Source organism: Punica granatum, chromosome 6 (genome assembly GCF_007655135.1).
Source record: "Punica granatum isolate Tunisia-2019 chromosome 6, ASM765513v2, whole genome shotgun sequence".
In the NCBI taxonomy this organism is placed as follows: Eukaryota; Viridiplantae; Streptophyta; class Magnoliopsida; order Myrtales; family Lythraceae; genus Punica; species Punica granatum.
Window position 1 is genome coordinate 23,596,814 of NC_045132.1, and position 13,736 is coordinate 23,610,549.

General features: G+C 38.4%; 1 protein-coding gene and 1 long non-coding RNA gene across 2 annotated transcripts; both read right to left on the minus strand.

Moving 5' to 3' along the window:
• Positions 1-827: 827 nt before the first annotated feature.
• On the minus strand, positions 828-6,297 carry LOC116211240 (agamous-like MADS-box protein MADS4). The gene is made up of 8 exons (XM_031545528.1): positions 5,877-6,297; positions 4,276-4,357; positions 2,763-2,830; positions 2,558-2,657; positions 1,890-1,931; positions 1,756-1,797; positions 1,430-1,572; positions 828-1,157 (listed from the first exon to the last, which is right to left on the minus strand). Exons 1-8 carry the CDS (start codon positions 6,059-6,061, stop codon positions 1,082-1,084), a joined length of 738 nt encoding a protein of 245 aa, XP_031401388.1. The 5' UTR covers positions 6,062-6,297; the 3' UTR covers positions 828-1,081.
• A 3,094-nt stretch (positions 6,298-9,391) lies between these two features.
• On the minus strand, positions 9,392-11,330 carry LOC116211743. Its single transcript, XR_004157732.1, has 2 exons — positions 11,024-11,330; positions 9,392-10,579 (listed from the first exon to the last, which is right to left on the minus strand). It is a non-coding gene; the product is annotated as an uncharacterized LOC116211743 (long non-coding RNA).
• Between the last annotated feature and the right edge of the window lie 2,406 nt (positions 11,331-13,736).

The following is a 13,736-nucleotide window of genomic DNA, read 5'->3' on the forward strand; positions in this document are numbered from 1 at the left end:
GTTGAACATGGATTAGTCGAATTTCCTCGTAGCAGGTGGTGCACGCCGAAAAGGAAAAAAAAAAAAAAGAGAGTAATAAATCAGTCAAATATTTGATAAAAGGGAAAAGAACACGAGAGTGTGGAAACATTGAACCAAACCTCCCAAGTTGCCTTTGCCTGCAATTTCCCGAATCCGGCCTGAGAGTGAAAGCCGGATTCCTTCTTCTGTGTTTTTTCCCTTTGCTTTTTGCAGTTACTTGGGAGGAGAAGAACCTCAGAGCCTCACAAAAGCCAGAACGAAGGAGATTCCTTAAGCCCACGACAGAAGGAAAAAGAAAAAAGATTCTGAGCGCGAACGGACTCAGAATTTGGATCGTTGAGGGGTCAGGAGCTCTTAGAGGACGAATAAGAAGATAAAAAAGTCTTACGAATTATGAGACGAATATAAGATAACTTTATTCAAAACTGGATTATGACGATATAATAAATTTTGCTCGAAGCGGATGGGGAGCAACTACCGTTTCATTCTTATTTTGAACTGATATTCTATTCATGATTTCGAGAACATAAGGCCAACGCTATTTTTCATCCCATTGGCTGGAGAACATAGCTTTTGGTTTGCCCACAAAAGTTGAATCATAAGAACAAGTAAGTGAAAAACATAGGAAATCGTCGGGTCACAGGCGGCAATCACACGTTATCCGCAATCATCAGTCGTTTCTCCATTGACCCTTCATCCAGTTTGATCGAAATTGACTGCGTCATCATCCAGGTGATCTCAACCGGGCCGGATGATTATCGGCGTAGAATATATTACGAGCAAAGCATTAATATCTTCCTAGCTAGTTGAAGCAGAATAGGAGAGTTTTTCTTCTTGCATAGGGGAAAAAAATAATTATTTGTTTGGTACATTTCACGAGGTCTGAATAGACTTCTAACAGCACACGAAAGACAAGACGCACACACACAAAAGGTCTACTTACAGAAATCCTTAACCGGACAAACACCATAGACACTAATCCAAGCACATCGGAACATTGAGATTCTCTTATGTTGGAGCAACCTAGCTAGGAATTAAGGATGATTGCATAAGAGTATCTTCACGGCAGCCAACCCGGCATGAAGTTGTTGGCACTCGGTCCGGCCGTGACTGCTGCTACAGGATCGGGCTGGTATCTGCAGAGTCAATGTCACGCAAAAAGAAAAAGGGTAAGTAAGCTATCCACGCATTCCGAACGAAGTTTAAGGAGCGAGCTACCAACTAATGTCCGTTCCGTTGTTTCAAGCCTTCGGGCTCGAGCCTATGCTCCTAGTCCCATGGGCCTAAACTAGTGAAGCCAGGCCCACTGGTGTCCGGCCAAGCCCATGAGTATACAGAAGCCCAGCCCAGGTCGATGGGCTCAAGAGTCGTCAGCTTCTGATTGTGTTGAAACAGTAAAGGCCCATACCCGATATGGAGAGTGGGCTCACAGTCCAACTGGTGGAAGAGCCCATCGGGCTGAGGCGGAGCCCCCTGTCGGCCATAGCCCACTTCATGATCTGCGGCCGGATTCAGCTGCAGCAGGTTCGCCGCCTGGTATCCCTCCATCAACTGTATCAAATCCACCACAGGACACAAGTAAATATATGAGATGTAATTGATTGTTGTCGAAATCATCAAATGCCAAACCATATATAGGGGGACGAGTGTGTTTGTGAAATAGACTTATGATGAAGTGTTTCGTTCTTGTAGAGGAAATAATATACAGCCGTGACCTGTGAGGCATTGGCTTACCCGTTGTTTTAGAGCGCGATTTGCCTCGTTGAGCATATATTCCTGACAAGCAACAGATTTTTCATGTGGTTTAAGAAAGGAGTCCAGCTAAGACCGAGGAGAATGTAATTAAGGGGGCCGGACTTGCTGCATACCTTCCTTTGAAGTTCACTGAGTTGATCCAGCATGTATTGAGTCTGCAAAACCGGTTAATGAGAGGCGGTGAAGATATGATAATTACATTTCCAAGCTAGCGTGTTTTGTGTGCTTATGATACAGGGACAGACCAGGGATTTCGAATGAGGGGAGGCGAACTCCTTGAAGGGGGCATAGAATGATAATGCTTCCGATTTAGAGGGGACGAACATAACGATTTTCATAAAAATTTTGACCATAATATATAAATTTCCATCAAAATTTTAGGGGCAACCCCCCCGGAGTCCATTCGTGCTTATGAAAGAGACTTAGTACCAAATATTAATTTGTCCAGAACAGAACTTTTACAGCATCTTCGATAATAGATAGAGGGCAATTTCTTCTTATAAAAATTTTCAGTGGTTAGTTCCAGCAGAAACCGGGGGTTCAAACTTCATTCCCAGTTAAAAAAAATGATGTTATCCGTGGAGTTGGCCCTGTGTTAGCGTGCCTCTCTCTTCAAGCTGTATATATTTTACGTGGGACTTTCAAAATAATGGAGGTAATCCAACGAGAGGTTGCAAACAAGTATATATATGTAAATCCATGACCGTATATAGAAACTCTGATTGTACCAAGATATTATAGGAAGATCCAGTTGGTCGAATATTAATGCCAAAGTACGTACCCGTGTTGATCTGATCTGCTTAAGAGACGCATCCAGCTGCCTCTCTAGGGATTCAAGCTCTTTGCTGCTCAAAGGGCCAAGTTCTTCTCCCAGTAGATTCCTGATGAAGTAGCCATGCAGCACATATATAACAGTTAAAAGATCTCGACGGGATGATATATATTGATAGTTTCTTGCATAGTAATATATGTGGAAACAAAAGTACCTCTGGGTTTTTTGAAGGGCTTCATACCGTGCTTTCAGTTTGAGATATTCCTGCTGGCTACTTAGTTCCTGTAATGAAAGGGAACATAGCATTCATGACTTTTGTGCACCAATCTCACTTCGAGAATATACATAAATTCAGAGTGTTTAATCCTTCTCCAAATCGAAGACAATGTTCTAAAAGTTCCAAAACAGTATCTTAGATGTATTGATTAAGGCAATCCTTCCCCAGCATGGAGATGCATCTATCATGTATAGCAAACCACAACTCTTCCTGTGCAGATTTTACCGACCTCGTGTTACAGCTTGTCAGAGTGGCTCCAGCAACCCATTAAGTAAATGCACCATATTCAGTCAGTTCATCTCGATAAACTTAACAAATACAACCAGATAAATCAAAGGACGGGATCCTTGCTCGACAAAACTCAACATTCCCTTTTATTTATAACCCATATAGATCTATTTTGCTGCCTAAAAGGGAAATTGAAGCCCGTTAAAGGAGTTACCTACAGGAGACAATTTTATTAGTTCAATTGCAAAGAAAAAATGAAATCAAACCTAAATGACGTTGATTGTAATTCATGCAGGCAATCACTGCACGCCTTCCCTAATAAATAGGATGTTATCACACTTTGTAATTTGAAACCATCCTATATGTTAGTCTTTCTATTTTGTTAATCAAATTCGAAAACAACACGAGTATTAAACAGACAAAGACGGAAATTCCAATAACAAGTGCTACTTCTCTAAAAAAATGCAAGTTTTAATGTTCATATCTCGAACTAAAAAATTGCAACATACAAGAAATATTTGAACTAAAAAATTGTAACATATCAGAAATATTAAACAGGAGTTCAACAAATTGAACTCCATAAGATCAACAAGGAACTCGTACATGAACTGACCGAACAAACAACTGGACTAGAATTCTCTTGTGCTAGATAGTTCGGGATTGGATTTTGAGGTTGGGGAAGACAAATATCAAGAGCGCTATTGCATTATTCATATAGTTCTTGGACAAAGATCCCCCAAACATTAGGTGACCCGTAGTAATATCGAAGCTTCCAGGAGTTCATACGCGGACATTTTCAATTTAAATTGCTCAACAATTACCGATCATAGCACTTGTTAGTGTGTGTGTGTGTGTGTGTTCTAGCACTTCCATACACATTAATGTATATTGGTATTTGGTCCTTTCTATATATGAAGAGTTCTCCGCGGTTTTGGGTGGGATGAAGGAGAGCATCAAAGATATCACATATATTACTCCAGTTCCTTTAGGACACTTCTCCTAATATCAGTCAAAATATTGTTTAACAGGAGACAACATGCATGAAGCCATGTCCAGGAGTTTATCATCATCATATACGGCGACTGGTACCTTTTATACGGTTAGCGACCAAATTGTCTCGACATTCTTATACTGCAGAGTTTAGCTGCAATGGAACAAATATTCCAGGAAAGCAGTAAACCAAGTAAAAGCACGAGGGGGGCTTATATATTATGCTTATTACCAGGGAAGCTTCCTTTGCGGATACAGTCGGCTCCATTGCGTTGTAGCTGCATTTCTGGTACCTCTCCAAAGTCTTGAGCACGCTGTACAATAAATGGCACAGAGCAATTAGAACCAACAGAAAAAAGTGTTATCACTCCTGTGTATTACAATTTTCTTGTATATATCTCTTTTATTTAATAGAAAAATAATTAATCAATTTTGTTGTTATATATTGCTTTGGTTGAACGAAAATCTTTTATGCTCTTTATTTATCAGCATTATGTGAGATTTACAACTGCTAATTAATGTTAATAATAATAAGTTAAAAGAAAAGAATGGGTGGAAAATCATGCAAGTGTTCTAAAAATTAGAAAATGTAGGGCATTATTTTAATGGTCTTGTGGCCGAAATACCGAGATGTGCAACTTTGTAAACAAATAATAATTAATTTAATTGGAACCCAATATAATCCGAATTAACTACATAATCATCGAGTAGATGTAGAAAATAATTAACTTTTGTGTCTCATAACAAAACTGATACTTTTTTTTTTGGTAGGACATAATTGGGACATAGATGTGCATGTTGGTTTTAAGGTTGTTTTGGAAGGGAAAAAGTTTATGATCCCGGGGATACAACAAGGGACCTCGGCGGCCTCCATTGATGGAGAGGTGGGCAGAGAGAGAGAGAGAGAAGAAGTCGACGAATGTCAAGCGAATAATTAGAAGGAACCCTAAGCGTGCCCTAGAAATCAGGAAGCGTCAGAACCCTAGCGAAAAAGAGCATTCATGCGATGTCTCGATCGATTGAATTAATTGATTGATTGATTGCACAGCCTGAGCAATCGCAGAGACAGACGATGACGGACGCAGGAAGAAGGGGGAAGGAAGATCGATCCTTTGATCCGCTGGTAAATTAGACGGAGCCCTCGCTGGCAGCCGGTCCATAGCACATACCTTTGCAATTGTCTCCATCGCAGATAGAATCGAGAGAGAGAAGACAAGGGATCTCATCGCTTACCTTCTCCATTAATGTTGGGATGCTAAAAAATCAAGGGGTAATAACGTAACCTACCATCGTCAACGGAAACGTGAGGATTGCAGACGAGGTGTGTGGGGGAGAAAGCAGAAGTCTTTGAGCTGAAAATTTTTGTATTAAGCCTAAAGGCTTCAGCTTTATTAACTGAATTGCACCTCGAACTGGAGGGGAAGCAACCGAAAATGGAGGAAATGGGGGCCGGAGGGGAGTGATGAGATTGAGAGGAGAGGAGAGGGAGCTTCGGATTCCACCAGTGCGCAGGGTCGTGTTTCAAGGAGATGGGGGCCGGCTGCCGAAAGCAGGGAGACAATCACGAAAGCGGAAACAGCTCGGGCAGAAGGGGAAGAAGACAGCTTTATTTCCATTTCCATTTCCAAAACCCTAACGAAAGAAGGAAAGGAAAACACCCAAAATCCAATCCAATCCAATCAACACCATATCAGCTTTGCTGATGAGAGAGAGAGAAAGAGAGAGAGAGAGAGAGAGAAGGGGGCAGGCCGGGGAATGGTGAAATGAATTGATTAATTGGTGATTCATGGGTTGGGTAATGGGTAATTGGGGTTGGGGGGGGGGGGGGGTTACCTGGAGGAGCTGCAAAACTCGTACAGCTTTCCTCTATTGGAGAAGACGATGAGAGCAACCTCAGCGTCGCAGAGGACGGAGAGCTCGTAGGCTTTCTTGAGGAGCCCATTCCTGCGCTTGGCGAAGGTCACCTGCCTGTTGATCTTGTTCTCTATCCTCTTCAGCTCCACTCTTCCTCTCCCCATCCTCTCTCTCTCTCACTCTCTTCTTCTTCTTCTTCTTCTTCCAACCAATTTGATCCTACCAATCCAAAAGCAAGAATAAAAAGGAAATATCCAGAAATCAACCCGACACTTCCTTCTCCCCCTTGCCTTCTTTCTTTGTCTCTACTTATGCAAATATGCTCTCTCTCTCTCTCTCTCTCTCTATCTATCTGCCCATGCAATGCCCTAGCTAGGAAGCCACACACAGCGTTGCAGCCATGACCATGTCCAACGTTGTAGTCTGTCTAAATAACCCTTTTTACCTTAACCCCCACGCAAAGGAAAAAAACATTAATAAAGGTTGTAATTAGGAAATGAAAACTACACTTTTTACGTTTGCAAGTTAAAATTAGTCCCTTTCGCAGTATAATCCTATGCTAATAAGATGCGGTAGCGGACTTAGGACTTTGAGATTGTGGCGAATCCAACATGAGACCGCGAGACATTCACAGATTGATGGGCAACAACCGCCCGTTCAATCTCGGCTTGTTTTTCTCTCTCAAGATTCATAACCGTCCTACCAAAATTGTACGTGGTAAGAGAGACTTTCATACGAGTGGTTACTTTCATCTAATTAGCAGCATTGTTGATTAATTACCTAAAAGCTCTGATTACTTAAGTAAATCTATGAACGTTGTAAGAATTACGAGTTGTACTGGTCTTAAGATGTAAATCCTCGTGCGAGATCATGAAATAACCATGCATTCATCTCTTAATGTTAAAAGGGAAACAAAATAGACGGACCATTTAAGGAAATTGGACGAAGCATAGGAAGAATTTATTTTTGCCAACAAAAATCATCAATTCAAACCCCCTAGGAAAAAAGATATATATCCGTACACCGCATGCACGATCCTTACGGTCACGGGCGTTGAGGCGTTCGATCAATCGGACGGGCAGAGTGCACGTTCATCCACCGGACAGGTAAGGAAAGGATATAGAAGAAGAGGTACTTAAAAGCAAAGGGAAGAGAGGGAGGGGGCAGATCTGCAAAGATCCGGCGGTCAGTGCTACGTGTCGAGAGGAGAAGTGAAAAGAGAAGAGCCTGGAAAAACTCCAGTCGGAGGAGCAATCGTGTGATTTAACCTTTGTTTATGTCCCCACGCTCTCTCTTCCCCTGGCTCGAAGAGGTTGAATTGGGATTCTCTCCGAGGATTCCGAAATTATTTTTATAATATTTTCTTCTTTCTTTTTTTTTTAATAGAAGGACCAAAATCTAGCTAAAAGAAATTAAAAAATACAAATTCGAGGTACGATCGTCCCAATAATATCAACAAAAAGAAGATCGATTAAACTCTCTCCGGTGAAGAAGAAAGAAAATAAACATTCCACAAAAAGTTATTTTTTCCCTTTTCCCTTTTTCTCGAATTATCTTTGCTTTAAACTAAGAAAAACAAAAGGAATGAGAATTAATTGCTTAACTATAAATAAATAAGCATGTATCTATGTAAGACTATAGTACCGCCTCACGTTACTTGTAGGATTACTTTTTTTTTTTAGCATTTAAAATTAGGATTCATTTTTTATATGTGTAATTTTTATTTTTATTTTTTTTACATAGAATTTATCCATGTGTAATATGTGCACATCAATTATATTCTTATATCATGCATGGAGGGGTTATAAATAAACTAGAAGTTAAGGATGAGAAAAATAGAAAGGAGGAGTTGATGAGGAAAAGGAGAAAATGAAAGTCCGGGTTAGAGAAGAGAGAAAAAGGAAATGCATGAAAAATTGTTCAACACAAGGGGTTTTCTGTTCAAATCTCGTGAATGTAGAAAATTCAGGTTATAAGAGCTTTACTCCTAATTTGTTGACCTGGATCGAACTGAATTAGTCATGATTCATTAGACTTGTGAATACGAGGATGACATCAATAAAAATAAAAAAAATAATTAAAAAAAAGTACAAAAAAACTGATATCATGGGAAGGAGAGAGAAACACTATTATTACATGGACAACTTTGTTCTCAGCTTCTTTTTCATAATTATTATTAGGTTAAGAATAATGAACATAGTAGACTTTTTATACGTTTTTAATGGTTGGGACTTGGGAAAATTAAGTTCTCCTTTTATATAACAGGATAGAAATATATGAAATCAATGGTCCTTTTTTTTGAGTCTCTGGAACAAATATATAATTCTTTGCATTAGACCTTCGTCATTATGTCAATCCATAAGTGAAGAGAATGATACTCATCAATAACATGAGCATAGTGACCAAGTTACATTCCTTATTAGTATTTTTAAGTAGAATTGAACGAAGATGGCACTGTGGCATAGTATGGATTCCGAACAACATGACCATAATGAGGACTATATATTTCATGGACTTGTGAGGGATCGTAAGATTCTTAACATATGGGCTCCTTCTCATAGACATCGGATTCCTTCTAACTCAAAAGACGATTGAGTTCGAATAATTTCTGTTTTTTTTTTCCCGGAGATATTTAGGTGAAAAAAGTTTCGATAAATAAAAGATATTCGAAATCACAGATATATAATGGGGACCAAAATTATGGCACATTAAAGAAGCATTGAGACAAAACCTACGCCCCGCGGGGTTTCCATCAGAAAGCCAATGTGAGCCTTCAAATGCACCGTAAGGGAATGTGGTCCAAACAGGAGGAGGGTATCCAAACACGACATTTAAACTCACTGATGCCAATTGAAGTGATAAACGTCCTCATGAAATAATGTCATATCAAATTATTTTAGGTTCAGATAAAAAGCGACCCATTTAAAAAGGAATCATAAAACATTATATGTGGGGACCCTTGCAGGGACCATCGATTAGACATTGCAATTAATGGTGGAGTTTTTGGATCGTCCCGATCAAAAATAGAGGAGAAAAGGGCCCCTAAAACATGGGTTTAATTTAAAGAGCTTGAGATGAGATGTGTATAGGAATGATGCCAATAGCTTGAGACTATATAATGGCAATCAATAAAAGAGATGATGAAAAGGATATATGGGAAAATGGTCAAAAGGGTTTTTGGGTCACACACAAGTGATGTCCGCTATATGTTTGTCGAGGAAGAGCATCAATCAATCAATCACACCAGATATTTAAGATTGAACAGGCGTACCTCAAATGTAAAATTATGCTCGGATATATATCGTGTTGAAATGTCTTTAGACGTCGTGGGTGCAGAAACTCGTCATAAGTTTCGGGGTTTGTGGTTATTGTTTTGTCAATAAGATGGTTAAATGGTATATATATATATATATGATTAGATTATAATCCTTCAACTATGTTGTTATTATTTTCCTAATAATTGACGGGAATGGATACAGGACTTCCGTCAATAATTTAGTTCATGAAATATGTATAATTTATTCTTTTTTTTTTCTTTAATAAATGGATAGATACATAACTGTGTAATGAGGGTCCTGTTGGTACCAATGACCTCTTGATGGCTACAAGTCTGCAACATGGTGACCATCCTCTCTTCTTGCCTTTATTTCTAACCTCTCTTTCCAACATCAGCCATCCTATAGGAAGGGGGATCCATACATAGTCGAAATAATATCTCAAAGATTTGCGGAAACGTAATAAAATTGATCGAGATTCTACCTCGTAAATATGTCATGTAGACCCTTCGGCCATTTTAAAGCCTCTTTTTATATATGACATGTAGATCCTATCAAAATATTTAGATGATTCGGCCATTTTAAAGCCTTTATTGTTCACCTTTTTAATATCAAAAAGACTAATTAAATAAATAAAATGAATCATAACAGTAAAATTATACACAAATTGATCATAGAGCTCGCAACGGAAACTAAATCCAGACGATTTACATGTCGCTACCATCATTAACTGGAACATCTGCTGGTTATTTCCAACTCGATCTATAGTAAAGTGGCAAACCCAATTCAATTATGTAATTTTTTAACTTTTAAATTTTTGTTATATATTACAATGTGATTGATTTATAAGAATTCATCAAAAGGGTAAAGTTGAACATTAAAGTCCGCATTCAGTGCCCAAAAAAAAAAAAGGATTCAATCCCGCACTGAAGCAGCCAACAAATCACTGGAAAATGCATTGCTCCACACGGAATTTTCTTTTTACTTTTTTTTTCCTTTTATGATGATAAATATTAGCAGCCTCCAAGGAATTATGAACATATGCATATATTAAAAAGGGTGTATTTGAATACGGAAAAGTTTCTTCAAGTAATTAAACATTGGGAAGGAGTAACATCACGTATGTATCCATTGACAGATATGGTGTTTCTGGCCTTTCCCTCTTTTCTACTTTTGAGCATGGGAATAGGTTGACGAATTTACCCTGGACGCAAACCACATGATATAAGTTTGCCGAAATTCGACCTGCAGTTTTCACCTCGAAAAAGAATGTAGTCTCGGGTTTCTTTTTTTTCGACCCATATAAGGCTTACTCGATTTCAAGAAAGCTTGCGAGTGACAATACTTAGTCTCCTTCGTGAACAGTTGGAAGTTACCTCTTCTGCTAAGCACGACTGTACATACGATCTGTTCACAACAACAGATAGCGATAATTTAAAAAGGTCAGGCATGCAGTTCAGATACGAAAACAAATTCCGTGTGAAGTCACTGCAGCGGGCTTCATCATCTTTCCATTGGTCTGGTCAACATCAATGACCATCTATTATTAAAGTCTTTGAACTTTTGTGAAGAACACACCTCTACTTAAAGAAACACATTTAGCGTGTGATCGACCTATTTCAACTTTCAAGCGACAATACATATTCAACGCCGAAGCATGACTCATAATCCCTAAGGGCCACACATATCTATTAGAAAACTGAGCACGAGCGCGACGAAAACTTTAAAAATGATAAAAATCAAATTTTTATCGCATGCTCGTTTTTTTTATCAAAACTTCGGATTACCTTCTAATGAATACACAACGAAGTATAACGAATTCACAAATAAAGTTATTGCCTTTGTATTTACCCTTATCGGATTCGGCTTGTTTCGATCGATCAATGGAATCATCCAATTATCTAGTCTCTAGCTCGTCCACACCAATGTGTCACCGCCAAGGATAGCTCCCTCTTGATCCGTCCACTCCAATCTAGGCCACCAAACTTGAACGGAATCGCCATGGAAGGAGAAGACCGCGTCAAGGTTGTCTCGGACAATACTGGTTCGTCAAGCCAAGGTCGGGAAGGCATCCGGTCGGCAAAGCTAGGGCACTGCTGAGCTAGGAAGAATTCGGGCAAACCTCTCTTTCTCTCTCTCACTTTTCGGGTCTTGAGAATAAACGACAGACTTAGGGTTAATCACAAGACACCATTATCTATATATAGATTCTTAGATTTATCCAAGAGATCTAATTGCAATTATTAATTAATTAATCACAAATTAGTCCATTCACTTTTAGTCATCTAATGACTTGCCCTCCAAGTAAGAAAGATCATTCTTTTCCTTAACATAAATTTCCACTTATAGACAATCTATTTATAGAAACTTTCCAAATAAGGAAACTCTCATAATTCCTTAATTAAATTTAATCTTGATGTTGGACTCGGCTTCCGGATATTCTTGCCTCAATGGAATTATAAACATAATAGAATAAACATAAATAATATATGAATAATATAATAAAATTCATTGCAATAAGAGGAATTATTTGAATACATAATTTGGCTCTGTGGCATATAACTAACAAATCCTGCTTATCCTTTCAATTGGTCGAGACCGTGACAATGAAATTACTTCGACGATTAATCAGCGTTTGAAATTATCAGAAGAGAGAGAAATAATAGAATAAAGTAAATTATTATTAGGGTCTTTCTAACCCGACTTAAAGTCACAAAAACATGTATTAGTATTGTACTTCAATCTAAGTATTTAGTGTTTTTAAAACTCGTAACTAGTACAAACATTTATTATTTTTACTTTTAGTTTAAATGTTTAATATTTTAATTTAAATGTATGGTATATAGTATAATTAATCATAAATATTAAAAATACTAAATACTTGAACCGATTTATCAAGTTTGTTGCCATGATTCGAAGTGATATTACAATTTTTCTTATTATAATCATTTATTATTTACCGAGAAAAAATTAAAATAATAATGTCGTGGGCTTGGGATTTGCGATTGTGGAGCACCACCAAGATTTTGATTTTTGTGGATGGCTGAAAAGTAAAGTAAAATTGGGGGTGGGGGTGGGGGTGGGGCCCACGAGTACTTGGAAAAGGCATAGGTGGTTGATGAGAGTCAGATAGTAGGCTGCCAATTAGAGGGGAGCACCGTCAGCTTCAGGCAGTAATTGGGGGTGGGGACCACTTTCTAATTTGGGAAAGTTTTCTTTTTATATAACAAAAGAAGAGGGGTGGGGGAGGGGGAAGTCACATCTGTGGTGGGCTGTCTGGGCCCCACACCCCACCGTCCCTTCAGCTTCCTTGTCTTAATTTGCTGGCAGCTCATTATTCGTCCCTTCTCATGGTTTTATTTTGTCATTTTTCTTCTTTTTTTTTCCTTCTTCTTAAATTAGCTTGCACTAAAATACATGGAATATATATATATATATATTAATGATCTATCGTTGTGTTCGTGCGTCAATAATTAATCGAACATAATTGTATCGAATTGCTATAAAATCTTAATAATCTCGGGGGATTAATTGGTTTCTCTAAAGAAACATTCATTATGCTTGCATGTCGTAAGATGAATTTTTCGTAATGCAGATCAAAGCATGTTTTGTTTGGGTATAAGTTTATTAGCTAAGGATATTTTTTCTATAACGCATTCACAAGTGATTAATTTTTTCCTATCGAAAATCTGAGAAGCATTATACACGTATGCCAAGAAGTTTTACAATTACCTATAATAATTAAAAAAAAAAAAAGAAGAAGTTTTACAATTTACATATATTCTGACTTTATATACATTCGTGTTGTCATCCATTCTAAAAAGGTTAATATATTAGGAAAATCAGCGTGCAACTATGATTTGCTAGCAGTTCGGTCCATAGCTATCGATCATGTCATTCGCATTAGTGCGGACAGCATTAAGTTCTGGATGGAAGGTGAGACGGAAGTGATTTCAAAAACGGAACGGAAGACGTTGGATTGATATATGCTATATGAATGGAAAAATGGGAGTTCCAGATTTTACGGATTAGGGGAGGTCAATGATGGCGAGCGATGAAGGGAGAGACATATATTTTGTTGCTGCAATCATGTCTATTTGGTGAGGAATTATGACGGTACTGGTGCTGGTATGGGTGGGTGTGGGCTGAGCCCAGTTGCCCCGTACAAGGAAGGTGTGCTTCTATTAATGCCAAAATTAGAAATATAAATTAATAATAATAAGGGTTAATAATAATAAAAAAAAAACACAAAATTTTCACATTTTAACTACTTTTTTCCTTAACCTAAAAATGTATAAATTTTCGATTTGATAACAATTCTAGCGCAGTATCAAATTTTTCGTTAATTTGAACAGAATCGATGTCCTAGAAGGCGCTGGCGACCTAATCGGGAGTGATGGTCGGGGTCGTGGCTCCACCAATCAAAATAGGGAGAATCCCCAATCTGAGGGTTCTCCTGATTCAGTGGGGTGGGGCCTCGTTTCCGGCCACCATCCCCCCGATTGGGGTTATCGGCGCCCTCTGTAACCTCAATTTTGTTCAAATTAACGAAAAATTTGACGCC